This window comes from Melanerpes formicivorus, unplaced genomic scaffold (genome assembly GCF_026170545.1).
Source record: "Melanerpes formicivorus ecotype bairdi unplaced genomic scaffold, bMelFor1.0.p_v2 SCAF_83, whole genome shotgun sequence".
Classification (NCBI taxonomy): domain Eukaryota; kingdom Metazoa; phylum Chordata; class Aves; order Piciformes; family Picidae; genus Melanerpes; species Melanerpes formicivorus.
Window position 1 is genome coordinate 856,142 of NW_027142435.1, and position 25,726 is coordinate 881,867.

The 25,726-nt window shown below is 61.4% G+C and overlaps 2 protein-coding genes across 9 annotated transcripts; one reads left to right on the forward strand and one right to left on the reverse strand.

Annotated features, from left to right (window-relative positions):
- Positions 1 to 2,006: 2,006 nt before the first annotated feature.
- On the reverse strand, positions 2,007 to 17,547 carry SUGP2 (SURP and G-patch domain containing 2). 5 transcript variants are annotated; one of them, XM_068164904.1, is made up of 11 exons: positions 17,384 to 17,541; positions 16,762 to 16,883; positions 13,416 to 14,990; positions 11,786 to 11,903; positions 10,706 to 11,220; positions 10,220 to 10,331; positions 8,747 to 9,285; positions 8,080 to 8,144; positions 7,235 to 7,371; positions 5,101 to 5,213; positions 2,007 to 2,309 (listed from the first exon to the last, which is right to left on the reverse strand). In XM_068164904.1, the coding sequence occupies exons 1-11, from the start codon at positions 17,443 to 17,445 to the stop codon at positions 2,290 to 2,292; spliced, it is 3,378 nt and encodes a 1,125-aa protein (XP_068021005.1). In that variant the 5' UTR covers positions 17,446 to 17,541; the 3' UTR covers positions 2,007 to 2,289. The 5 variants fall into 5 exon arrangements, 4 of the variants coding, with proteins under 4 accessions (XP_068021005.1, XP_068021006.1, XP_068021007.1 ...); XM_068164905.1 differs by having other exon boundaries at positions 5,093 to 5,213; positions 17,384 to 17,540; XM_068164906.1 differs by lacking the exon at positions 17,384 to 17,541 and adding an exon at positions 17,070 to 17,152.
- ARMC6 (armadillo repeat containing 6) lies at positions 17,278 to 25,524 on the forward strand. Of its 4 annotated transcripts, none has more exons than XM_068164911.1 (8): positions 17,278 to 17,415; positions 18,363 to 18,515; positions 18,971 to 19,053; positions 19,836 to 20,406; positions 21,715 to 21,860; positions 22,319 to 22,450; positions 22,982 to 23,119; positions 24,219 to 25,524. In XM_068164911.1, exons 2-8 carry the CDS (start codon positions 18,395 to 18,397, stop codon positions 24,429 to 24,431), a joined length of 1,404 nt encoding a protein of 467 aa, XP_068021012.1. In that variant the 5' UTR covers positions 17,278 to 17,415; positions 18,363 to 18,394; the 3' UTR covers positions 24,432 to 25,524. The 4 variants fall into 4 exon arrangements, with proteins under 4 accessions (XP_068021012.1, XP_068021011.1, XP_068021010.1 ...); XM_068164910.1 differs by having other exon boundaries at positions 17,279 to 17,384; XM_068164909.1 differs by lacking the exon at positions 17,278 to 17,415 and adding an exon at positions 17,638 to 17,762.
- Positions 25,525 to 25,726: the final 202 nt, after the last annotated feature.

Genomic DNA, 25,726 nt, shown 5'->3' on the forward strand with positions numbered 1-25,726 from the left:
AGCGTTCTGAGCCCAGCCAGGGTGGGTGCAAGGAGCTGCAGGGGCTGGGAGTGAGGCACTGCAGCAGCAGCAGCAGGCCAGGCCTGGAGGGGATCTTCTCCCTCCTGCTCAGCATTATCCCCACCAGCTGCTGCTCCAGGTGCTGCTCATGTTGGATCCCTCAGGCAAAGGTGCCCCCACAGCTATTGAGGGCACAATGGGCCCACAGGTGGGCACCACCTACCCTCCTGTGCTTGTGAGAACAGAACTGCCCAGTGCCACCTGTGCTGGGCAGGGAGAATCCCTTCCACTGCCTGTGGCTGTTCAGGGCTCAAGTCAGGAGTGGGGAAGCTGTGGACAAGCTCTGCCCAGCCTGGAGCAGCTACCTGGGCAAAGCCTGCTCCCCACACCTGCCTAGAGAGGGACCTGGAGCTTGGTGCTGGCAGGGACCTCTCCCTGTGCTGGCAGCCCCCCAGCACGCTCCAGCCCTGAGCAAACACCAACCCTCCCCACTCCCATCCCTGAGCTGCCTCACTTCTGCCTTCAGACACCTCCCAGGCAGGCTCAGCAGGGCTGGGGCAGCTCACTGCTGGCTGGCCCCAGCCCCCTTTGTGCTCCTCACTCAGCAGGGCTGCAGTGGGGGAGCTTTGGGCTCTCACAGCACCGTGGGGGCTGCTCAGGAAAGCCATCACAGGGTGGAAGCCAAACAGAGCTGGGTGGCTGCTGGCTGCTGGACACACAGCTCAAGGACCACCTGCCTTGGTCCCAGTGCAGGCCACCAGCAGCCTCCTCTTGCCCCATATCCTTTGTCCTTCCTCGGTGCAGGGTGGCCACCAATGACAAAAGGACTGAGGCTGCAGCAGAGGCAGTGCTGAAGTGGGGCACGGAGCCTTCCAGCCGACCTGCTCCCTGCACCTCCTCTCAGCACCTAATTATCTGACAGGTTTAAATTAGGGTAATTAGATCAGCAGGCACTGAAGGAAACCCAAATGCTGGGAGGCCTCTGAGGATGTCCTGAAGTGAGGCTTTCTGTCCCACCTGCACTTCCTCCCTCTGTGGGGAGAGAGGAGCAAGCAAGGAAGCATCCCTCGGGCAAAGGAGCAGGAAGAGGCTCAGCCCGAGGTGCTCAGCAGCCTTTAACAGAGGGAGCTCCAGTGTCTGAGCTTGGATCACTCACAACAACAGTGCAGGCCCAAGGCTGCTTTGTGACACTTCAGGACAGTGCAAACCCTCTGGGAAAACAAAAGTGTGGGGAATGCTTTGAAAGCCTCAGGGAAGGGAGAGGAAAAGTGAGGGGAGGGCTCAGGGGCTTGTAACAAAGCAGCAGATGTGCCTCCAATCCTGACTGTGGGCAGAGAGAAGTAATTTAACCTCAGGTGTAAAAGGAGGAGAGCAGCAGCAGCCTCCCGGGGCAGCAGCAGCCTTAATGAGTTGCTATTCGCAGAGCAGGGAGGGGAGAGCAGTGCTCGGGGGGAGCAGCTGCAGCAGGGCTCACTCCTCTCAGAGGGCAAACCCAGCCCTGCTGGAAAGTGGATCAGTGATGGCTCCTGCTGGCTCCTGCCTGGCACAAAGGCACCCAGCCCAGGGAAGTTGGGGTTTGGAGGAAGGATTTGGCTCCTCAGCCTCAGCTCCTGCCCAGCTGTGCAGCCCACAGGGGAAGAGTCTGCAGCGAGAGACTCAGAGAGGACAACCAACTCCTGGGCAGTGTGAGGGAAGGGCAAGAGCCCTGCCTGGGCTTTGGCTTCCCTGTGGGGAGCAGCACTGCTGGGTATGGCTTGAAGGGGCTGGATCCAGGGGAGCAAACCACTAAGGAATGAGCCCATGGGGACTGCCAGCTGAGACACTGAGCAGCACAGGAGGAGAGGACCCTTCCCCCCCTCACCCACCCACCACCAACCCCTGCCTTAGCTTCCTCCATCCTCTGCCTTCCACTTCCTCAGTGCCCCAAGTGCTGCACAGCAGTTCCCCAGGGCCCCAGACCCACAGGGCAAAGAGAACTCTCCCAGCAGGACACTCATTCAGCTCAACATTTATTGCAGCTAGGAAAAAGGTTAACAATGCTAAGAGCTTTCTACCCCCCCTGGAAAAGAGCAGTGCCAGGGGCCCCCAGACCACCAGCAGCTCAGCCTGGCTGGCTGGGCACTGCTGCCAGGCTGCACCAAACAGGGACTCAGCCAATTGCTCTACAGGATTAATGGCAAAGGAAACAAACAAACAAACACACCCCACCCCCCAGCCCCCCAAACCAACCCCAAAGACAGTAGAGACAGCACTGAAGTTAGTTAAAATGTTCACTGAAGCTTGAGGTCTTCATGGAAGAGAGCCTGGAACTAAAATAACAGAAAAGAAGCTGTAAGCCTTCCCCGAGGCAAGGAGGCTGCAAACAAAACGTTTCACATCTACAGCTCCACCCCTGCAGAGCAGAGCTGCCTGCAACAGCAGGCCAGAGGGCAGAGCCCTGCTGCCAAAGCAGGCTGAGCTCACCTCCAGGGCAAAGGACCACAACGGTGTGGGGCAGGGGAGGGCAGAGCTGGAATGGGCACCAGCACTGCTCTGCTGATGGCTTGGCCAAGGGGGCTGGCACCAGGCAGGCTGCAGGCAGCCAGGCTGGCAGGGGAAGGTTTGCCTGCTGGGCACCTTTCAGCTGAGCTGCCCTGGGATGGCAGAGTGCTGCCAGCTGGATGCCAACAACTCAGCTGCTCAGCAAATGCACCCCCAGGGGTGCCCAAGGGAGTGGGGTTCAACCAGAGCAGCACAGAGTGCTGAGGGGGGGTCTGAGAGTGGGTTTCAGCCCAGGGAGACTCCACTCTGCCTCCTGCCCTCCTGCAAAGGTGCAACACAGAGTCCAGAATCCTTCCCAAGCATCCATCTGAGGGAAGAGCTGAGCTGGGAGCCTGCAGGACATCCCAAGAGTGAGCAGCAGTGCTGGGAAGGTCACCAGGAGAAGGGAAAGGAGAAGGAAACCCTTCTGGGTGGGTCTGGGAAGCAAAGGCCAGGCCAGCAGGGCTGGGTCCAGAGGGGCCCAAAGCAGCCTGCCTGGAAAGGCTCAAGTTTCACACTGCAACAGGGAAGAAGAGAGGCAGTGAAGAACAGACCCAGAGAGGAGCTGCAGAGGGGAGCCCTCACTGCCAGGCACTGGCTCCCAGCAGCCTGGGGGCCACACTGGGGGAGGGTTTGCAGCACCTCCAGGTAAAGCCTAGGAGAGACACCTGGGCTCTCCAATGCCCTCAACCCACCAGCTGAAGTCAGCTGCATGTACAGCCTTGGTGCTTCAGCTGCCTGCAGACTCAGAGTGGAGACTCCTGTGCTGCTCCTGGGCCTCCAGCAGTGCCTCCTCACTGTGCTGCCCCTGCCCCCAGGGCTTGGCCTGGGGCTGGAGTGCTTCAGGGCAACTCAAAGTGCCTCAGGAAGTTCCCTGCCCTGGGGCTTTGCCTCTCCTGGTTGCAAACTCTCCAGGCAGTAAAGAAAATCTCTACCTTGACCTCACCCACTCAAAGTGGTCCCTAACAGCCTGCCCAGGAAGACAGCAGGGGTGTGGATGCAGCAGGGATGGCATTTGGCTCCCCAGCCAGCAGGCACAGGCCAGGTGGGAACTGGAGGAGACATCTGCTGGAGCACTGGTCAGTGAGGAGCCTGAGCTGCTGCCTGTGGGCTGCTCTGAGAGCCCTACCACAAGCTCCTTGCTCTACAGAACAAGACAACACTCACTGCTGGCAGGCAGGACATGCAGCAGCAGCTCAAGATCAGCTCTGGAGAAGAGAACTCCAGAGAAGGAGGCTCTGGAACTATCCTGTTCAAGTGAAGGCTTCTGAAGAGTGCTAGGAAGGGAGTGAGGGAGGAGGAGGAGGGCACCAAGAAGTGTGCTGTGAGCTGCTGCCTCACACAGCAAGCCCCAGCCAGGCCCCTCAGGGTGGGAGATGAATGATCAAGACCTTGGCTGCTTGCTGGGTGGTGGCACCACTGCTGCTAAATCCTTCATGTCCTCAGAGCTGCTCCCCCAGGCAGCAGCCAGGAGCCCAATCTTCTCTTGCAGCACATTCTGGAACAGTGCCCTCAAAGCAGAAGTTTTTGGTCTCACTCCTGAGGATGTTTCAGCAAAAGCAGCAAATGTTGAACAGAAACAGCCAAGGCTCTGAGCTGATGCTCTTGGGAAACTGAAGATCCACTTCCAGATGGCTTCCAGACATCTGCCTGCCAAGGGCCTCCTCCACAGGCACAGGAACTGCACCTTCCCATGGCTTAAGCTTCTGAGAAGCCAAGAAGCTGCTCAAGGATAGGTTGGAGGAGAGCTGCACAGTGCTGCAGACCCCCAGAGGCCACTGCCAACGTGGGCTGCTTGCTCCCTGCCAGGACAAACCCTGGCAGCTGAGGTCCTGAAGGAAGACTGCAATGCTCCCAGGAACTCATTCATCCTACCCTGGAACCCTCTACAGAGGCAGCACACAGGGAGAGCCTCTTCTTACCACTGGTGTGTGCAGGGAACTGCTTGCTGAGGACTCCAGAAGCAGAGGAGAAGGTTTTGCCCATCAATAAAAGGCACTAAGCCAGAATCTCAGCTGCCCTGCAGGGAGATCTGACTGGGAGAGGAAGATTCTTGGCTCCAGAAAGGATCAGAGCCAGGCCAGGCTGCTCAGACTGCCTTCTCCTCTTGCTTTACTCCAGGTTTTGGCCAGGCAGCTCATCACAGCCAGGCCAAAGGGAGAGGGACAGAGGCACTCCTGAGGGCAGGCTGAGCTGGCTCTTCCTCAGCAGGTGACATCCAAGCACAATCCAACACAAGACTGACTTTGGTCCTGGGGAAAGGTTTTAATACATTAGGATTGGAGTCCACCAAGCACAGCACAAAACCTTCCTGCAGCCTGGCACATGCTGCCCAGGCCCTGCCCACAGCAGCCTCTGCACAGCCAGGCACTTCCTAGCCAAGGACTCTCCTAAGTCAGGCCCAGGAGGGAGGTCTGGGGCCCCCGAGCAGCTCAGAGCAGTGCACCAGGGGGCTGGGCTCTCAGGGGAGGTCAAGAGGCCAGAGAGACTCCTGGCAGCAGGGAGGATCCCTGGGGGAAGGAAGGCTCCAGAGGGCCTGGTGGTAGTGTGGGAGGCAGTGGATGGCACATACCTACTTACTGGCTCTTTTCTGCCTGTACATTTGAATCATTCTCTGACGGAAAACATCAAATGCATCTTCTTTATTCTCTTCCCCTGCAACACCCAAGCCCTCCCCTGCAGATGTAGCACCCCTAGGGAGCAAAATGGAGAGTTAGAACACTCTGGTGCTGCAACATTTGACAACCTTGCAGAAGAGAGCAAAAAAAACTCCCCCAAGCAGCTTCCACCGCAGGCACAGCTGGAGGGGAAGGCAAAGCCTGCTCCCTCGGGGGAGGGGGAGCAGAGCCACAGCAGCTCAGCTCCAAGCCCCTTCCCACCTCCCACATGCAAACCCCCACCAGAAGAAGCAGCTGCTGGGGTAGTGAGGGAGCAGTGAAGACACAGCTGGCTGCCAGGCTGAATGGTTGGAGGAACCTGAGCCACTTTATTCCTGGCAGCTTGGATGCTCTGCTGCAAAGATGGTCCCCAAAGTGCCCCCAGAAAACCACAGCAGGGGGCAGGGACTTTGGGGAATGGAGAAGAAACACCATGGAACCCTGGAGGAGCTCAGGGGGAGCTCAGGAGGGAAGAGGAGACTCTAACCAAGGGAACATCCTGCTGCTTGCTTAGCACTTCCAGCACCCAAAGCAAGCTGAAGTCTTGCAGGGGGCAGCTGAGCTCCTGCCCAGCCCAGAGCAAGGCCTCAGCTCAGCTCTTGCTCTGAATCCAGCTTCACACAGCAAAGAAAACAGCCACAGGAGCAGCCCTGCCTGCTGTGCTTCCCCCAGCAGGACAGAGCCTGACTTGGACCTTCAAGATCAGCCAGTGCCAACCCCTGCCATGGGCAGGGACACCTCCCACCAGCCCAGCTTGCTCCAGGCCTCATCCAGCCTGGCCTGGAACACCTCCAGCCTTGGAGCCTCCACAGCCTCTCTGGGCAGCCTGCTCCAGGGCCTCAGCACCCTCCTGGGGAAGAACTTCCTCCTCCTGCCTCATGCCAATCCAACTCCTTCCAGTCTGAAGCCATCACTCCCTGCCCTGGCACTGCAGGGCTTGGTCCCAAGTCCCTCCCCAGCTCCCCTGGAGCCCACTTCAAATCCTGGCAAGCTGCTCTGAGGTCTTCCTAGAGCCTTCTCCTCTCCAGGCTGAAGAGCCCCAGCTGCCTCAGGCTGGCCTCCCAGCAGAGGGGCTGCAGCCCCCTAGAGATGGTGAGAAACTTCTGGCAGGGGTTGTCTGGCAGAGCAGACAGAATTAAACAGAGTGCAGCCACACAAAGAGAGGACTCAGATCTCTGGTCCCAGCAAGTCTGGACACTAAGAACCAAGGCTGTGAGCCTGGGGAGCACAAGAGAGCTACAGGTGAAGATGCTGCTCACTGTCCCTTTGCTGCTGAAGAAGGGGAGGGAGGAAACACAGCAGTGGCCACTGGGCCACAGGGAGCTCTGAGGGGAAGAAGAAAGCCCCCAGCCAGCAGTGCCCCAGCACCAGTGCCCACCAAGGCATGAAGAGAGCACAGGGACCCCTGGGGAAGGAAGCTTCTTAACCCACAACTGATGTGGGGACTAGAAAGCTGCTTCTGAGGGTTCAGAGAGGAGGAAGCAGCTCCTGCCTCCCTGCTCACCCAGGGAGCTGGAGGGGTCTGGAGCAGCAGTCAGCACTGGGAACAGCAGAGACCCCAAAGTGCCTTTCAAAGGCCAAAGCAAACTTACCTCCTGGCAGCTGCACTTACCTCCTGCAGTGAGCTCTGGGACACATCTCAGCATTAAGAGGGGAAAGAAATTGGTTGCCTAAGCCTAGGAGCTCCCTGTGGGACATGCCTCAAGTTTAATCTCTACCTGGGATGGCAGCAAGGAGATCCCCAGGACAGCTCCAGGTGTTAAACCCCCCCTGAACACATCAAGCCAACCAAAGAGACACCTCCTGGAGACCAGGCAGAGAGTGGCCACAGCCTGCAGCAGTCATGCTGCAGCCTTCAGTGCTGACCAACTGGATGGCAACAAAGAGCAACCCTCCAGAGCAGGCTGGGCCCAGCAAGCTGCAGGACCTCAGCTGGGCCAGGCCAGAGGCCACCACCAAGCAGGCCAAGCACTGGAGTGGGTCAGAGACAGGGCTGCTGTCAGCATGCCAGCCTCTGCCAGGGCTGCCTCATCCTGCAGTCTGCTCCCCTTACATACACTTTTACAGGCTCTCTGATTCCTTTTCCTCGTGTCCCAAGGCCATGGCCCTCCTGCCAGCCCATCTTCTGCAGCATCTGGAAGCCCACATTCCTGTTGGTCAGCTTCTTGTGGGGGAACTCCAAATCTTTGGGTTTCTGTGGAGAGGAGACAGAGACACAGGTTGGGGTTGCTTGGCTGGGGTGATCCTGCATGACACATCCCTCAGGCTGGGCTGTGGGAAGAGGAGCTGAGGGGATTCCAGCACAGCATCGACCCTGAGCTGGCTCTGAAGCTCTGGGCAGGCAGAGCCAGCCTCAGGGGCTGCTCCCAAGGAGCTCCACTCCTGCCTTGGCACTTGCAGAAGGACTCACAGCTGGGATTCAGGCTTCCCAGCTGCTTCATCTCATCATCCAGCCAGCAAGCACCTACCAAAAAGTGCTTCTGGCTTTTAACAGCAAACAGGGAACCAGCTGAGGCCTGAAGCCCTCCTCCCAGCACAGAAGCAGTCAGCTAAGACCAACTTTGGGCAGTGCTCCAGGCAGCAGGGCACTGATTCTGCCTTTACTGATGGGCAATACAAGCTAACATCGAACCACAGCTCTAGTCCTAAGCCACCTGACAGAGGGAGCTCAGGAGCCACCAGATCTCCTCAGCCTCAGCTCAGGAGCAGGCTCCTCAGGCTCTCATTGGGTTTGATGTCAATGGAAGCCTTCCAGAGGCTGCCTCACGACTTGCTGTGGCCCTGGGCAGCCTGCCCCAGTGGGAGATGTCCCTGCTGAGTGCAGGGGGGGTGGACAAGATGAGCTTGGAGGGTCCCTTCCAGCCCAGGGCAGCCTGAGTGCAGCAGCAGAGGAGCTCCTTACCTTCTTCTTCTTTGTAACTGGGCAGCCACGAGGTCTGTCATAAGCAATCCTGACAGGTTCATGCACTGCAGGGCAAAGCAGAGACAAAGCTCAGCTCTAGAGGGGAAGGAATTTGAACACAGAACTCCAAAAGCACATCAGAAGTGAGAGTCTAACTCCTGCCCTGCAACCAAGAAAGATCAGATTAAACCCCAAAACCACAGAAAAGCAATGGCAAGGATCCTCTGCCTCCAGCACAAGAGGGCCTGGAGCAGCTCTGCTGTCAGCACAGGGTGGGGGAGCTGAGGTTCAGCCTGGAGAGAGGAAGGCTCCAGGGGCAGCTCAGAGCTGCCTGGCAGAGCCTGAAGGGGTCCTGCAGGAAGGCTGCAGAGAGACTTCTCCTGAGGGGGTCTGGAGCCAGGCCAGGGGGGAAGGGTTTGGAGCTGAGGAAGAAGTTCTTCAGTGCCAGGGTGGTGAGAGCCTGGCACAGGCTGCCCAGGGAGGCTGTGGCTGCCCCCTCCCTGGGGGTGCTGAAGGCCAGGCTGGAGGAGGCCCTGAGCAGCCTGGGCTGGGGGAGCTGTCCCTGCCCAGGGCAGGGGGCTGGAGCTGGATGGTCTTCAGGTCCCTTCCAACCCAACCCAGTCCATCCATCTCTCAAGCCCTGAGCTGCCTCCCAGGGGGCCCTCACCTTTTGGCTCCTCTATGAGGCAAACCCTTTTGGAAGCAGGGAGCAGGCCAACTTTCAGGGACTTGCTGCTGACTCTCTTGCGGGGGAAGGGGGCCCCGGGCGCAGGGCTGGCCGCCTGTGTCGACAGAGTGGGGACAGCAGCGTCAGAGCCGGGGGGCAGCTGCACTTCCCCTGCTGCAGGCTCCTCTCCTCTTCTGGAAACCATCTCCTCAGCTAGGTTTGCCACACTTCTACCTGCTGCCATGTCATCCTCTTCTCCCTCCTCTGCCTGCTCCATCTCTTCCAAAGGCTGGGAGATATCCTCCTCAAACTCAGCTTCCTCCTCGTTCTCTTCTTCCTCCTCCTCCTCCTCCTCCTCTTCTTCTTCCTCCTCCTCCTCCTCTTCCTCTTCTGAGACATCCAAGTTTCTCTCTTCAGGTTTAGCACTTTCCCCAGCCTCAGCTGCTTCTGCCACAGCACTGAAGTTGATGGAGGGACACAGCTCATAGACCTTCATCCTGTAGAACTTGAAAGCAGAACTGTTCCGATCCTGGAGGAACCTGAGCAGAGAGAGCAACCATCAGGGAGAGCTGGCCCTGAGCTGGCACACCCAGAGGCATCAGGCATGAATCTGCCTCTGCTCTGCAGAAGGGGCACTGCAGCTGGGGGCTGGTTGGTGGAGGACTCCCCCACAACATTCCCATTGCCCTCAACTCCTGGCTGCTTTTCCTCAGCCCTTCCCTGAGTGGCTCTGTGCACTTCCCTCCATCATACACAGGGAGAACCTCAGCCTGGCCCTGGATGAGCCAGAAGGCAAAAAGGCAGAGCCCAGCACTCAGGGCTTGCCTGTCTCAGACAGGTGGCAATGGCTGCCATGATCCTGAGGGGCAGAGTGAGGCTTCCTGGTGGTTGGCACAGTGTGAGCAGAGGAGAAGCTCTGCAGAGAAGACTCCACAGCCTCCCTGGGCAGCCTGCCCCAGGCCTCCAGCAGCCTCACACCAAACAACTTTCTCCTCCTGCTCAGGTGGAACCTCCTGGGCTCCACTTTGTGCCCAGTGCCCCTGGTGCTGTCCCTGGGCACCACTGAGCAGAGCCTGGCCCCAGCCTCCTGCCCCCCAGCCTTTAGCTCTTGCTGAGCATTGCTCAGCTCCCCCCTGGGGCTGCTCTGCTCCAGGCTCTCAGCCCCAGGGCTCTCAGCCTTTGCTGCTCACTGAGGCAGAGCAGGGGCAGAAGTGGTTCTCTTTCTTAGGTATCTCAGCTCTCCAGCACTGATGGAGGTGCTGAGCAGGACAGCAGGGAGCACAGCTCCAAAGCCCTGCTCCTAAGCAGGGGGACTGCAAGCAGGGAGCTGCACAAGCCCCACAGGCAGCTTCTCCCTGGGGCCTGCAAGCAGGGAGCTGCACAAGCCCCACAGGCAGCTTCTCCCTGGGGCCTGTCTGGATGCATTTGGACTGTGGCTGTCAGCCCAGGCAGAGGAAGGTGCAGGCTACTCACCAGAGGTCTGGGTTATCTGCACTGTTGTCTATGCTGAACTGCTCGATTTCTGGTCCTACCTGAGCAACAAACTTGGCCAACTTCTCAGCAGTTTCCATTGTTTTAGCATCCACTGCAAGACAAGAGAGCTCATTGCAGAACCACAGAGCCAGCTGGGCTGGAGAAGCCCTTTCACAGCCTCCACTCCAACCCTTCTCTACCTCTGCCAAGGCTGGGGCTAAACCATGGCCCTCAGCACCACAGCTCTGCCTCTTTTAAGCCCCCCCAGGGATGGGCATTCAGCTCCCTCCCTGGGCAGCCTGTGCCAGTCTCTGAGAGGCCTTGCAGCGAAATCCAGAGCTTCACACCCAGCCTGCAGCACTGCAAAGTCAGAACAGCTGGGGACACCCTGCCTGAGCACCAGTACTGCCCTCCAGGCTTTCCAGCAGGACCTCAGAAGATTCTTGCCCAGAGAACTGGCAGCTGGAACCTTGGCTCTGCACTTACCATCAGGAAACTGGGAGGACAGTGGTGGGAAAAGTTCAGGTGGGGCCAACAAATCCTCAGGTTCTGCCTTTTCTTCTGCTGGCAGAGAGAGCTCTGAGCTGGTGGCACACTGTGGGGAGGAGGAGGAGGTTGGATGGAGGGAAGAGTTCTTCTCAGCCAGGCTGGGTTGTGCTGCTGCAGGTTTTGACTGGGCTGAGGCCTGCAGGGGCTGCTCCTGGTGCTTCAGCAGAGTGCCAGCTGACAGCACAGTCTGAGTGCCTGTGGTTGTCCTCCTCAGCCTCCTGCCCCCAGCACCTCGTGGGCTGGCAGTTCCAGGCCTCTTCCTCTTGAACAGCCTCCTCTTGATGCTGGCAACCTTCCTGGCATACAGCATGGCCCTGACTGATTCTGTTGCAGCTTCCTCCAGTGCCCTGCCCTCAGCACCCTCTGCCATGCCAGCTGATGCCCTCCTCTGCCTCTCTGCCAGCCTCAGCCTGTAGTATTTGTATTCCAGACTGTCCTCAGCAGAGAGGAACCTAGAGAAAGCAGAGAAATGAAAGCACAGCTGCCCTCCAGCACTCAGGCAGGCACTCAGCAGCAGTGGCTCCTTCCCTCCTACATTATTTCACCCTGCAGAGGCTGTCCCCCAAGGCAGTGGCTCGAGAAGGGAGGGGGGGTTTGGGCAGGAATCATTTGGGCAGCAATGCAGCAGCCATGCTGCAGCTCACAGGGGAGGGGATGCTGTCCTGCAAGAGCTCACTGCACCTGCCAGGGTCTCAGCTTTCCCCTTGCAGACCCCAGGGCTGTTCCCTTGCTCCATGTTTGCAACAACTGCTAACTGTGTCCCCAGGGTAAAGGTGAACTGAGGGCTTGTGTGGGCATTGACAGAGGCACAACTGATGGCTCAGGAGGAGTGAGGCCTGCCAGGCTGCAGAACAACCTGCAGGGCTCCCAGGAAGCTGAGGGAGCAGCTCCAGGAGGTCTCATTCAGCACACAAAAAGCTTTGCTCTCCCACCCTGCAGGATGCTGAATGGGATGAAGCAGATGCCCCAGACACCCTGAGCAGGGAGCAGGGGCCCAGCCCCCTGCCAGACACCTACCAGTACTCAGGGCAGCTCTTCTGAGCACTCCTCTCCTTGGCAGACAAGGTTCCTGACACAATGCTGCTCACCAGCTCCTCAATGGTCTCCAGCACTCTGGGGTCTGCTCGCTGGGGGGCTGGGGAAGCAACAAAATGCACTGCTTGTGGCACTGGCATGCAGAGAGCACCAGTGCCTTGCTCCTGCTCCCTCTCTGGCACACTGACCTGGGCAGCTTCTCCACAGATGAACACTAGAAAGGGCTGCACTGAACACTAGGATGTGGCAAAGACACCTCAGAAACTCAGACCCTAGCACTCATCAGAAGCACTTTGGTCCAAGGAGCTCAGCCTTGGCCACCCTGGGGCAGCTGGAGCAGCCCTTGAAAGGAAATGATTGCAGCAAAAGGATTTGGGGCAAATCTGGGGACAGTTGAGCACTGCTCTGAAGGAAGAGTTCCAAACTATTCAGCACTCAGTGTCAGGGCTGGAAGAGCTCCCAGAGGAAGGAACTGAAGCTGCTGGGGGAGATCAGGAGGGCTCAGTGCTGCTGAGAGAGGTGAGCTGCAGCACAGCAGAGGCTCTCCTGCACTGGGTAATGTATGAACAGGGCCAAAGAAGCAGGGCATGGTTTGGGTGGGAAGGGATCTTTGATGTCCACCCAGTCCAACCCCCCTGCAGCCAGCAGGGACATCCCCAGCCAGAGCAGGCTGCTCAGAGCCCCCAGCGGCCTCAGCTGGGCTGGTGCCAGGCATGGGGCAGCTCCAACCTCTCTGGGCAGCCTGGGGCAGGCTCTCCCCCCCCTCTGTAAAACAAACCCCCAAAGCTCTCCCTTCTCCCTAGCTCAACTCTCCCTCTTTCAGCTGCAAACCATCACCCCTTGCCTTTCACAATGCTGCCTGGCAAAGTCCCTCCTCAGCTTTCTTCTCAGCTCCCTTAAGCACTGCAAGGACACCAGAAGGTCTCCCTGGAGCCTTCTCTTCTCCAGGCTGCCCAGGCTCAGCCTGGGCTCCCAGCAGAGGGCTTCCAGCCCTGCTGTGGCCTCCTCTGGCCCTGCTCCAACAGGTCCCTGCCTGTGCTGTGCTGAGGCCTCCAGAGCTGCCCCAGCACTGCAGGGGAGGTCTCAGCAGAGCACAGCAGAGGGGCAGAATCCCCTCCCTGCCCCTGCTGCCCACACTGCTGGGGAGCAGCCCAGGACAGGGCTGGGGCTGGGCTGGCAGCACTCAGTGCCAGCTCATGCCCAGCTTTTCACCCCCCAGCACCCCCAAGTGCTGGTAAGACATCAGCCTGCAGCTGCCCAGAGCAGCAGTGGCAACACCTCTGACTTTGCTTCCATCCAAATACTTACTCTGTGCTGTAGCCAGTTAGAGCTGTGGTCCTGGCCTCCCTACCTCGAGGTTGTGAAGCTGCAGCAGCCAAGGGCAGGACTCTCTCCTAGATTTAAAGTATAAGCACGTGGAGGAGAGGGGAGGGAGGAGACAAGGCTTCCATCCACAGGGCTGCAAGCAATTGCTCCAGCAGGCAGTGGCTTACTACCTGCCTCAGGGAGTTCTGTGGCATCCCCTGAGTTAGGAGCTCCTGCCCTAACGAAACCACACAGGCTGAGATCAAGTGTGAGAGGTGCAGAGAGAGTGCAAGCTGCCCACTGTTACCTGTGGTGCCGGGGGAGGCCGGCTGGGGCTGCAGGGCGGCCTCTGGCTGGGCTCTCCGCATCTGGATGGGGTACCCGCTCTTCTCCAGCCAGGCCTTCAAGTTCTCAATGTACTCCCTTCCAAAGAGGGTTGAGTCGTCGAAGTTTGGGAAGAGCGTGGGCGCCGGGGCCATCTCCTGCAGCCCTACAGCCTCAAGTATTTTCTCCTGCCGGAAGACAGAGGCCAGGGCAAAGGTTTGCCCCAGCAGCGCCAGCGACTTCCGGCAGAGGGAGACAGTGGTCTCGAGGGCTGCGGCCAGCTCCCGCGGGGTGCCCAAGCCGCTGGTCTTGAGGCTCAGCTCGTAGGCGTTGCAGGCCATCAGCAGAGGGGTCACCCCCTTCAGCAGGCGGTCCTGCAGCCTCATGATGTACTTATCGAAGGGTTTGATCACCTCGAAGAAGCAGTTCTTGGTCTTCACGGCGCCCTTGGCCAGCAGCATGTTCAAGAACTCGTTGTCCACCTTGGGGGTCTTCAGGGCGGCGTGCTGCAGGCTCTTGATGGTGAAGAAGCAGTAGTCCCTGTGCTCCGGCCGCAGGGAGCACTTGAAGGAGGCCAGCATCTTGGCGCAGGTCTCCGTCTCCAGCTCGAAGAGGGCTCCGAAGAGGCGGGAGAACTCGGCGTCGCTCCTGACGGCGTGGAAGCCGGCCCACTTGATGATCTCCACCCCGAAGCTGGAGAAGATGTCTGACTTGTCCACCAGCTCCAGGCTGAGGTTTCTGAACACGTGGGCAGGCTTTGGCAGCCTGAGGAGAGGCCTCTGGCCCGGGGCCGGCCGGGGAGGCAGCGTGGGGCCGTGGCGCTGGCCGGCTCGCTCCGAGGTCTCTGCCGCTCGGTCGCCTTCCAGCCCCGGCTTCTGCTCGGGGCCTGGGGGCAGCTTCTTCGCGCCCCACTTCCTGAGGTGGGGGCTGAGCTCTGCCTTGAAGAGCTTGGCCCTGGCAGCCCCCCTGGCGATCCGCTTCCCCCGCAGCACCCTGCCCCTGCCGGCCCTGCGCGGCGGCGGCCGGAACTCGCTGTCGGGCTGCCCGAAGTCCCCCTCGTAGCCCTGGCTCCCCAGGCTGCCGAAGTCCTCCTCCATCAGCCCCGGGGATCGAAAGTCCCCCAGGAGGTCCGAGGAGCTGAACTCGGCTTCGTGCGCTCCTGGGGACTCCCAGGAGTCGGCGCGGCCATAGTCCTGCTCCTGAGCATCCAGGCCCCCGTACTCCTGGTCGTGGGGAGCTGGGTGCCCATAGTCCCTCTCATGGGGAGCTGGGTGCCCATAGTCCCTCTCCCGGGGTGCTGGGCGCCCATAGTCCCTCTCCCGCGGCGCTGGGCGCCCGTAGTCCCGGTCCCGCGGCGCTGGGCGGCCATACTGCTCCTGGTAGTAGTTGTCCTTCCTCAGGAGAGGGCTGGCAGGTCTGTAGGAGGGCCCTGGGTAGTCCTCCCTGGGCTCCTGGCTCCAGTCCTCGTGGGGGTGGTGCTGGCTGCCCTCGTGGGGGTACCTCCCATCGCCGTGGAAAGCGTCACCGAACCTCGGCCTCGGGACCGGCCTGGAGTGGGCTGCAAGGACAGGGACAGCACTGCAGCAAGGCTCTGCCAGGGAGCTGCACTCTGACACCCCAGCATGGCCCAGGTGGGAAGGGACCTCAGAGAGCATCTCCTCCAACCTCCCCTCCATGGGCAGGGACAGCTCTCACCCAGACTCAGCTGCTCAGGGCCTCACCCAGCCTGGCCCTGAGCACCCCCAGGAGGAGGCAGCCACAGCCTCCCTGGGCAGCCTGGGCCAGGCTCTCACCACCCTCACACTGAAGAACTTCTTCCTCAGCTCCAGTCCAGCCCTGCTCTCCCTCAGCTTCATTCCCCCTTGTCCTGCCTCTAGACACCCTCAGCAAAAGTCCCTCTGCAGCCTTCCAGTAGGATCCCTTCAGGCAGCTCTGAGCTGCCCCTGGAGCCTTCTCCTCTCCAGGCTGAACACCCCCAGCTCCCCCAGCCTGTGCTCAGCGCTGCTCCATCCAGCCCCCTGCCGTGGGCAGGGACACCTCCCACTGGCCCAGGTTACCGATGGCCTTCAGCTACTGGGAGGCAGACACTCAGCACAGTCAACACATCCAAAGCTCTGAAGAACAGCACAAAGACCCCGCTGCAGGGCACCCCACCCCACTGCAGGGTATCCCCCACACACTGCAGGTCATCCCCCCACACCACTGCAGGGCATCCCCCCCCCACTGCAGGGCACACCCCCCCACACACTGCAGGGCATCCCCCCACACACTGCAGGGCACACCCCCCCACACCACTGCAGGGCATCCCCTCCCCGCTGCAGGGCATCCCCCCACACCACTGCAGGGCATCCCCTCCCCACTGCAGGGCATCCCCTCCCCACTGCAGGGCACCCCCCCCACCCCACTGCACTCTTACACAGCTCAAAGTGCCAATGAGCAACAAATGCTTAACCCCACCGGTGACAAAGCCAAGCTCTCACTCCACATCCCCAAGGCTGGAGCCCAGGCTCTGCCACCACCGGAGTTTTCTGCTTGCTCACTACATCCTCACTCCAGGGGGAGGCTGCTGCTGTGCCCACACTGCTCCTGCTTGGGTTCAGCAGATGCAGCAGGTCTCAGAGTCAGACCCTTGCTGTGTGCAGGCAGAATTCCACAGCTCAGCAGATGATCCTATTTGCTCCCACCTCACACACAAGCATCTCAGATAATGCTCACAGCAGAACTGCCTGCAGTGATCCAAGCTGAGTCCTCCCCAAGCCCAGCAGCTTAATTCAGAAAGTAAAGAGCAAGCATTAGATGGGTAAAAGAAATCAGTCTGGGGAGGCTTAGGCAGCTGTCAGCAACCAGCAGAGAGCTCATCTGAAACCCTTCAGTGTCCTCTGAACAATCCAAGTTGGTTTTCTCTTTCCACCAGACTGAGAAGCTCCAATCACCTGCAGATGGTTTTGGATCCCCTCAGCAGGTTAGTGCCCTGCTGGCAGCTTTCTTCTTCTCCCTTTCCCCACGCCCCTCAAAAGTAAGATGAAATCCAAGACCCAAAGGCTTCTAACAGACTCCTACGTTTATTTAACTTATCAGACATCAACACAACTCCATCCTGCACCAGTATCTCCGGAGACCTCCCTGGAACGGGAGCCCGAGCAGGATTCCTTTGTTTGCCACTGAGTTTATTGCCTGGAATTTGCATCCCACATGGAAACGCTGTCAGTCACCGGCAGCGATTGGCCTCTTCCATGGGGATGGATGTGGATAAAGCACCAGCGCAAGCCCAGCTGCGAGGCAGGCAGCGGGGAGCGGAAGGCTCGAAACCGGCGCCCGGGCTCCGTTACCTTTGAAGCGGCGGATGGAGTCCTGCGCGCCCTCGCCGCGCTCCACGCGGTACCGCTGCACTTTGTCCTGCACCACGGCGTCGAAGCTCTCCCGAGTGATGCGCCGAGAGGCCATCTTCATCCTGCGCCGGAGGAGCACAAAGCGTCCCTCACCGGGGCACGGCCGCGGCCCGGGGTCCTCCCGCTCCGGCCCGGGGTCCCCCCGCCCCTCCCCCGCGGCTCCCGGCGCTCCGCCGCCCACCGGCGCCGGGCTCAGCGCGGGCGGCTCCCTCCCTCCCCCGGCGCCCTCCCACCTCGCCGCCCCGTACCGGGCGAGCGACCCGCGGCGATCCGTTACCCGCTGCCAGACGCGCGGGGACCGGGAGAAGGCAGCGCGGGAGCCGCCCCCGGCCTGTCCCGCCCCGCGGCCCGCCCCCGCCGGGAGCGCGCCCTGCCCTCACCGAGGCGGCGCCCCCCGCCCCGGGCCGCAGCGCCGCCGCCGCCGCACGGGAGCCTCCCAGCAGCCCCCGCGGGGCGCCGCTCGCCCGGCCCCGTTCCCAGCGCCTGCGCAGCGCGGGCGCCGCCTGCGCCCGGTGCCGCCTCCTCATCCGCTCCCGGCGGCCGGTTTCGGGGCTGTACTAACGGTGAGGGCGCAGCCCGGGACCGGACGGTGGGGTGAGCAGGAGGGGAGCGGGCGAGGGGCATTCGGCCGTGGCCTCGGGGGTGCCGCTGCGGCGCAGACCCAGCTCAGCAGCCCCCCCCCGCCCCCTCCCCCGGGGCCCGGCTGCGGTGCGTGGCGGGGGCCGCGCTCCGCACATGCGCACTGCGGCGCCCGGGGTCGCGTTTCGCGCTGCGGCGCTGGCCCGCGGGAGCGAGCGGCGCCAGTTTGGGCGCGGGCGGGCGCGCGCCGCGCGGGGCGGGCCGTACGGCGGCCGGGAAGGGACCTTTCCCTCCAGCCGCGGCTCTTTGTTAGGCGGGAGGAGCCCGGCGGGGAGCGGTGCTGCGGGCGGCTGAGGACGGAGGTGGGTTGTGAGGAGAAGCGGAGCCCGTTGTGCACCGGGGAGACCCCCCCAGGACCCGCCCCCGATTTCTGGGCCCTGCTTCGGGGCAAGCCCCGCTGAAAGCTGGCGAGTGGGATCCGCCCCGGCCGGCTGGGGCCGCTGGGGGTGCGGGAGTCCAGCGGGCATGCCGCGGCCCTGCTGCGGGGGCAGGGACGGGGGGCAGGCCGAGGGGCTCTGCGCCGTGGTACCGCTCGAGTGTGGGGGGTTCGGGGCCGTGCGTGCCCGGGCGGGCTGCTGACCCTGCCCCTGCGGCAGGCTGGGTGCGGGGCGCTGGGTGCGGGGCGCTGGGTGCGGGGCGCTGGGTGCGGGGCGCTGGGTGCGGGGGTGACACCCATCTGCGGCACGGCAGCGGCTGCCCCGGCCCGGCCCTCCCGAAGGCCTCCTTGTGTCTTTCATGGGCGTGCTTCAGCCCGTTAAAGCCAGCCGGTCATCCCTTCCGCCGTGCGGTCTCGGTCCGGGGTCTGTGCCCTTGCTCTGGCAAGGAGCGAGTCCCTTCCTCTGGGGCTGATGAGCATCAGAAGGTCTTGCACCAAAGCTAGCTGTGGGTTATCTTCACGGCAGGGCAAGGAGGTGACTTATCCCAGCCGGGTAAAATGGGCTCCAAACAGATTGCCCAGGAGACATTTGATGATGCAGTGCAAGAAAACATCACAGAATTTGAAATGGATCCAGAGGAGGCTGTGAGAGAAGCTGTGCAGCAGTTTGAGTCTCAAGGTACTGGGAATTCACCTGCCTGTGCAGCTTGGAGTGTTGCAGGCTGAGGTTCCTGCAGACCTTTACCGTGGAAGGGACCTGCCTGCAAAGGCTGATCAGCCAGAACTGAAGAGCAGCCTCTGTGAAGTGGAGCACAGCCACTCCTAATGCTACCCCAGTTCCATGGAGTAATTATGACTGACAAAAGACTTGGAGTGGAGCTGCAGGGTGAGCTGCAGTCAAGGAAATTAAACTCCCCTTATTTTCCTCCTCCCCAGCTGACACTTAGCTGGAGTCCTTGCTCTGTTCCAGGAGGAGTTTGGCCATTGTAGTCAAAACTTCAGCAAAGCTTCAGCACCTTTGGGCACTGATCCACTCTGCACAGTGACTTCATCTCTGCTTGCTGTGGTTAACCTGACAGATGGGAGCCAAGCTCCCCTCACTGACACTAATCTTGGGTTTGTTTTCCCTTCCAGGTGTTGACCTAAGCAACATTGTGAAAGCTGTGAGGCAGCCTGCATCTGAGAACGGGCAGAGGCAGAAGCATCAAATCCTGCTGGTAGGAGCAAGACTCTGTTGTCTTCTAAGGACCAGGGCTAGGTAATAGCTGAAGCAGCAGAGTAAGGATAATGAGAGAGGCCTTCTGCTCCTGCCTCTGCCCCCCTTCTCTGTCAGCTCCTCAGCAAGCAGCTCATCTTCTCTGTTCTGCAAAAAGGGAATATCATAACAGCTTAAAGCCAGCTTGCAGTCCTCAGTGGGGACATCCCAGGGCAACATTTCCCTCCCAGCAAATGCAGAGGCTGCCCTTCAGAGCCTGGAAGCAGATTCTGCTGTGGGAGGTGCTCCATGCCTGGAGCCATTCCAGCTCAGGTTGTCTGGGGCTCTGAGCAACCTGCTTTGGTTGGGGATGTCCCTGCTGATGGCAGGGATGTTGGACTGGGTGGCCTTTAGAGGTCCCTTCCCACCTCCCCAAAGCTGGAGCCGTGCCCTGGCACACTGCAAGCTGATGGAGATCCAAGGGCTGCTGCTCCTTGCCCAGCCTTAGCCAGGCAGGGAGGAGAAACCATTTCTGTGCTGGTGTGCTGGGTCAGCTTGCTCCCAGAGGAAGTACCTAAAGTTCAGTTAGGAGAAGCCAGGTGAGTTTCATGCTCAGAGTGGTGACCTGGTAGCCTGAGACAGCAGAGATGGTGGTGTCCAACCCACCCTGCTGTAGAGCTCCCTGGCAGCCTGAGGCATTCCGTGACTCAGTTGGTATCAATGAACCACTGTGAGTGGCTCTAAAGGGCTGCTCTTGATCCCCCCCAGTGCAGAGGAAAAGTTAACTCTTGCTCCCTCCTCCAGACCTTGGACGCCCTGGGGAGAGCCGTGGCTGACTCCGACCTTGCCGCGGTGGCCGAGCAGCTGGAGGTCTTCGGCGAGCAGTGCAAAGAGCAATTGGCCTTCCGCTCCCTGGCTGGGCAGCACGGGGCCTACTCTGTGGTCTTCTCTGCCTGCCAGCTGGCTTCAGGAGACAGAGAGACTACGCTGAGAGCCCTCTCCACCCTCTGCGCCCTCTTGGACGGGCAGCCGGACCTGCTGGACGCGGCCGGGCGGGACTTGGTGCTGCGGAGCCTGCGGCAGGGCCGGGAGGACGCGGAGCTGGCGCTGGCAGGGCTGCGCTGCCTCCGCCAGGCCTGCCTCAAGCACGAGCAGAACAGGCAGGACTTTGTCACCGGGGGGGTCCTGCCCCTGCTGACCGGAGCCATCCTGCAGCACCGGCGCCACGCCGAGGTGGTGCGCGCGGCCGCCGCGGCGCTCAGGGTCATGACCTTCGACGACGACATCCGAGTGCCCTTCGGCCACGCTCACGACCACGCCAAGATGATCGTGCTGGAGAACGACGGCCTGAGGGTGCTGATCGAGGCTGCCAGAGGTACGGCGAGCCCGGGGCTGCCGTGAGCCCCCAGGGGCTGCCGTGAGCCCCCCCAGGGCCGGCTGAGCCGGGGAGCCCAGGGGCTGCTGTGAGCCCCCCCCCGAGCCGGGAGCCCAGGGGCTGCCGTGAGCCCCCCCCCGAGCTGGGAGCCCAGGGGCTGCTGTGAGCCCCCCCCCGAGCCGGGAGCCCAGGGGCTGCCGTGAGCCCCCCCGCAAGCCGGGGAGCCCAGGGGCTGCCGTGAGCCCCCCCCCGAGCTGGGAGCCCAGGGGCTGCTGTGAGCCCCCCCCCGAGCCGGGAGCCCAGGGGCTGCTGTGAGCCCCCCCCCGAGCTGGGAGCCCAGGGGCTGCCGTGAGCCCCCCGGGGCTGGCTGAGGCGGGGAGCCCAGGGGCTGCCGTGAGCCCCCCCCCGAGCTGGGGAGCCCAGGGGCTGCTGTGAGCCCCCAGGGGCTGCCATGAGCCCCCCCAGGGCTGGCTGAGCCGGGGAGCCCAGGGGCTGCTGTGAGCCCCGCCCCCCCAAGCTGGGGAGCCCAGGGACTGCCATGACAACCCCCGGGGCCAGCTGCCATGACCCCCCCCAAGCCAGGGAGCCCTTTAGGGTGGACAAAGCCTTTCATATGATCCAGTCCAAGCAGGGCTCTGCCATGGCTGGGGCTTGCCGAGGGCCCTCAGCACCACAGCTACAAGGCCTAAGTCCCACCAGGGGTGAGGATTCAAGCACTGCCCTGGGCAGCCTGTCCTAGTCCTTGACAACCCTTTCAGTGCAGGAATTGTTCAGGGAAGGAGCTGCCAGGCTGTGAGAACCCTCCCAGTGAGGAAGTTTCTTCTAGTGTCCAACCTAAACCTCCCCTGGTGCAGCTTGAGGCCATTTCTCCTTGTCCTATCTCCTGTTCCTTGGGAGCAGACCCCAGCCCCCACCTGGCTCCAGCCTCCTCTCAGGGAGCTGTAGAGAGCAATGAGGTCTCCCTCAGCCTCCTCTCCTCCAGGCTGAACAACCCCAGTCCTCTCAGCTGCTCCTCAGAGGAGTTGTTCTCTAATCCCAGAGCTGCTTGGCAGTCTGCCTGGGAGGTGTTTTCCAGCCCAGTGCAGGTCTACAGACACACTGTCCCTGCACTCCTGCCAAGGGAGGATGTCCTGCCTCGGGCTAGAGAGGGTGAGCAGGGCACCCTGTGTGTCCTGCTTGGTTGGTGATGGAGCAGAGTAAAGCAGCCTGCTCCTGCAGTGCTGCTCCTGCAGTGCTGCTCCTGCAGTGCTGCTCCTGCAGTGCTGCTCCTTGCCCCTGGCTACTCCATCCCTGCTCTCTCCTCTGCAGCCTTCACAGACAACTCTGGGGTGCTCAGTGAGCTCTGTGCCACCCTCTCTCGGCTCTCTGTCAGGAATGAGTTCTGCCAAGAGATTGTGGACCTGGGTGGCTTGAGCCTGATGGTGTCCCTGCTGGCAGACTGCATCGACCACCCGGTGAGTGCCTGCCGCGGCCCAGGGGGAGGGAGCTCAGAGATCTGCTCCAGCTCCCTGCCAGGGGCAGGGACACCTCTCAACCAGACTCAGCTGCTCAGGGCCTCATCCAGCCTGGCCTTGAACATCCTCAGGGAGGAGGTATCCACAGCCTCCCTGGGCAGCCTGTGCCAGACTCTCACCACCCTGGCACTGAAGAACTTCCTCAGCTGCACTCCAACCCTGCTCTGCCTCAGCTCCAAACCCTTCCCCCTGGGCCTGGCTCCAGACCCCCTCAGGAAATCCTCTCCTGCAGGGTCCCTGCAGAGCGAAAGCCTCTGAGGTGTGAGCAGTGTGAGTGGCGCTGTTCAGAGCTGGGAGCTGTCTGGGGGGAGCTGCTGGGAGGTGTCCTGGCTGCCTTGCAGGCCTGTGGAAGCCTCCCTGCAGGTCTGTGAGCTGGCTGTGTTCCCTGGGGGCTGCAGGAGGTGGTGAGGCAGGTGCTGAGTGCCCTCCGAGCGGTGGCGGGCAACGACGACGTCAAGGATGCGATCGTCGGCGCTGGGGCCACAGACCTCATCGTGCTGGCTGTGAGCCACCACCTGGGCAACCCTCAGGTATGACCTGGCTGGCTGGAGGAGGCTCACTGGGGCTGGGAGTGGAGGTCAGGCTGGAGCAGGGCAACTTGTCCCCTGTGGGGAAGCAGCCCACGGCCTGGCTCTGGCTGGTGCTGGGCAGAGCGCTCGGTGCAGCTGGTGAGGGACTGCAGCTCAGTGATGTGCTCAAGCTCTAACACCCAGCTGTGGGGGGGTGTCCTTGGGGGAATGTTTGTGGAAAGATCTGGTCACTTCACCAGGTCTCTTTCTTGTTCCTGGCTCATAGAATCCCAGATTGGTTTGGGTTGGAAGGGACCTTAGAGATCCTCCAGTTCCAAGCCCCCTGCCGTGGGCAGGGACAGCTCTCCCCAGCCCAGGTTCAGATCAGATGGAGCCTGGGTACAGCTCTGACACCTCTTGGTTTTACCTGCCAGGGGAGGGTAAAACAAAGCAAAGGCCAGAAAAGGAACCAAGCCTCAGATACTTGTGGTCCCTTTCCTGCTGGAAGCAGCACCTGCAGGCAGTGAGTCTGTGTCCCCCTGTGTCCTGCAGATCTGTGAGCAGGGCTGTGCAGCCCTCTGCATGCTGGCTCTGCGCAAGCCTGAGAACTGTCACATCATCATGGAAGGTGGAGGGGCCCTGGCAGCTCTGCAGGCCATGAAGGCTCACCCCCAGGAAGTGGCTGTCCAGGTACCTGCCTCTGAGCTCCTTCTGGCTCCTTGCAGGGCGCCTGGGGCTGGGCTCACTGCTGGGCTGGGGTTGGGCCTTGGCTTGGCAAACACCAAAGGGGTCTGAGTGTGTTGGGAGTGCAGCACAGGACTCCCTCCATGTGTCACTGGTGTGAGCAGAGCAGGGGCTCAAACCCAGCTGAGCTCAGGTTCAAGCAGCTGTGGAGTGCTGCTCTTCCAGGCACTCCAAAGAGCAGGATGAGGATGGGCTCCCTCAGCCCCAGCCTGTGCTAGGCTCTTATCCCCTGTGGGGGATCTGCCCACATCTTCCCCAGAGTCTAATCAAACACCTGCACAGCAGGAAGCTACCTCCTGGCTTCTTGTGCAAGCCTCAGCAGCCTCTGTGTCCACTTTGTGCTCTCCAGAGTACTGCAAACCCACCACAAATACCCTCTGGAAGAGCAGCTTAAGCTGGGTGCCAGGGAAGGGGGGGGCTAGGGCAGCATGGAGGGGGTGGAAAGAGAGGTTTGGTGTAACTGAAGGTTTGGGAGTTAGCTTTATTTAGAGCAGCTGGGGCTGTGAGGGGGCCCTGGGGCTGTGAGGGGGCCCTGGGGCTGTGGGGGGCCCTGGGGCTGTGAGGGAGCCCTGGGGCTGTGGGGGGCCCTGGGGCTGTGAGGGGCTGTGAGGGGGCCTGGGGCTGTGAGGGGGGCCTGGGGCTGTGGGAGACCCTGGGGCTGTGAGGGACCCTGGGGCTGTGAGGGGCTGTGAGGGAGCCCTGGGGCTGTGGGGGGCTGTGGGGGGCCCTGGGGCTGTGAGGGGCTCTGGGGCTGTGAGGGGCCCTGGCCTGTGAGGGGGCCCTGGGGCTGTGGGAGGCCCTGGGGCTGTGAGGGGGCCTGGGGCTGTGGGGGGCCGTGGGGCTGTGGCAGGAGGCTTTGTTGTCCGAACCTGAAGGAGAGCCATGGCCAGCAGAGAGCTCATCCCTGCCTACAGCACCTCCCCTCTGGTCAGCCAGGGCGGGTTCCTGGTTTGGAGGCAGAGCTGCTCTGTGTGTGTGTGTGTGTGCCACCACCCTGCCTGGCAGAGCTGCCCTGCAGGCCCTGAGGCCTCTCCTCCCCCCTCAGAAGCAGGCCTGCATGCTGATCCGCAACCTGGTGTCCCGCAGCCGCGACTTCTCGCAGCCCATCCTGGAGATGGGAGCTGAGGACCTGATCACAGAGGCTCGCGCGGCGCACAGGGACTGCGACGACGTGGCCAAGGCTGCCCTGAGGGATCTTGGCTGCAAGGTGGAGCTCCGGGAGCTGTGGACAGGGCAGAAGGGAGGCCTGGCTCAGTGACTGCAGCCTGGAGGCGGAGGGGCAGAGGGCAGCGTGGCTCAACCTGCAGCTGCGCTCGGCTGGCATCCCTGCAGCACGTGCCTGGCTTGCGAGGCTGCAGTGGACTTCTCCTTGGGAGCTGCAGCTGAAATGGCTTTGTGCATTCACAGGCTGCACAGCAGCTCTGTAGTAACCATCCCTGCATCATCTAATGCCTGAAGATGATCTGCTCCCCCTGTGGTCCCTGCTCCTGGTGTCCAGAGCAGGGCTGCTCCCCACCTGCTCTGCTCTCCGCAGCTGAAGTGGCTCTTCTCTGGTGGTACCATGGCAGCTGCTCCTGCTCTGTTCCTCTGCTCTCTGCCTGTGGAGCCTGCAGCCCCGCTGGGAACAGGATGGATGAGGAAGAATCCCATTGTGTTTGGCTGTGTGCTGCCCTGCTGTGCTGCCCTGCTACCTGTTCTTTCACTGCTCACCATGTGCTGTGCTGCTGCTTTGTTTGGGATTTTCAGCCAACCTAACACTTCAAACAAAAGCAAAGTGAGGATTTGGGAGAGTGTGGCCCAGAGCAGCACCCTCAGTGGTGTTGGACTCTGCACCCAGCAGGAAAGTTCATGCCCTGCTCAAGTGAGGGGGGCAGGCTGGGGGCTGGGAGCCAGGGTGGTGGTTTCAAAGCAGGCAGTGGTCCCAGTGGGCATCCCAGGATCTGGTTGTCCCAGCAGTGCCTCCTGAGAACCCAGGAGTGCTGCAGGTGATGAAGAGGCTGTGTGCCTGCTGGGCTGAAGGCACTTGTGGAACTGGGGGGCAAAACAGGAGGTGAAGCATCCAGAAAGGCTCTGAAGTGTCAGCTAAAGGCTTCTGTATGCCCCTGGTCCCTGCTGGACTGCACTGATCCCACCTGTGCTCTGGTGCTGAAGCTTCCTCCTGCTGCTGTTGTGCTGGAGTGGATGTTTCCTGAGCTGCCCTTCTCTGTAGAAACCTCTGTAAACCATCCAGGTGGAGAAGGGGGGTGGGCTCCTGATGAGCCTTTCTGACCAAGGCAAAGAAAGGTGATGCAATGCCTCTGTGCTGTGTGTGTAAGTAAAGCCTCCTGCAGCCCTGTGCTCACTGCCAGCAGCTGGCAAAGGTCATTGTGTCCTTCAAAGGCTTCTAGCCCCCTCAGAGTGCTTGAGGCCCTGGGCCTCATCTCTTCTGCTGTGTCAAAAGCAGTCTGGGCTCTGCTCTGGCCTCCTCACTGCTGTGCTCAGGTGAAGGTGCCCCACGCTGTGGCAGAGCAGACAAGGCTGATGAAGAGACCCTGAAGGCCCCAGCCCTGGGGA

Bases quoted from the DNA above. Each gene is read 5' to 3' on its own strand.
- SUGP2 (XM_068164904.1), bottom strand. From the start codon at position 17,445: ATGCCCCTCGCCCGCTCCCCTCCTGCTCACCCCACCGTCCGGTCCCGG. The intron at 8,145-8,746 runs GTGAGGGCCCCC...TTTGCCCTGCAG, and splicing joins CCTCATAGAGGAGCCAAAAG to TGCATGAACCTGTCAGGATT. The intron at 7,372-8,079 runs GTAAGGAGCTCC...TCCTCTCCACAG, and splicing joins CAGTTACAAAGAAGAAGAAG to AAACCCAAAGATTTGGAGTT.
- ARMC6 (XM_068164911.1), top strand. From the start codon at position 18,395: ATGGGCTCCAAACAGATTGCCCAGGAGACATTTGATGATGCAGTGCAA. The intron at 19,054-19,835 runs GTAGGAGCAAGA...TCCCTCCTCCAG, and splicing joins AGAAGCATCAAATCCTGCTG to ACCTTGGACGCCCTGGGGAG. The intron at 21,861-22,318 runs GTGAGTGCCTGC...TGGGGGCTGCAG, and splicing joins CAGACTGCATCGACCACCCG to GAGGTGGTGAGGCAGGTGCT.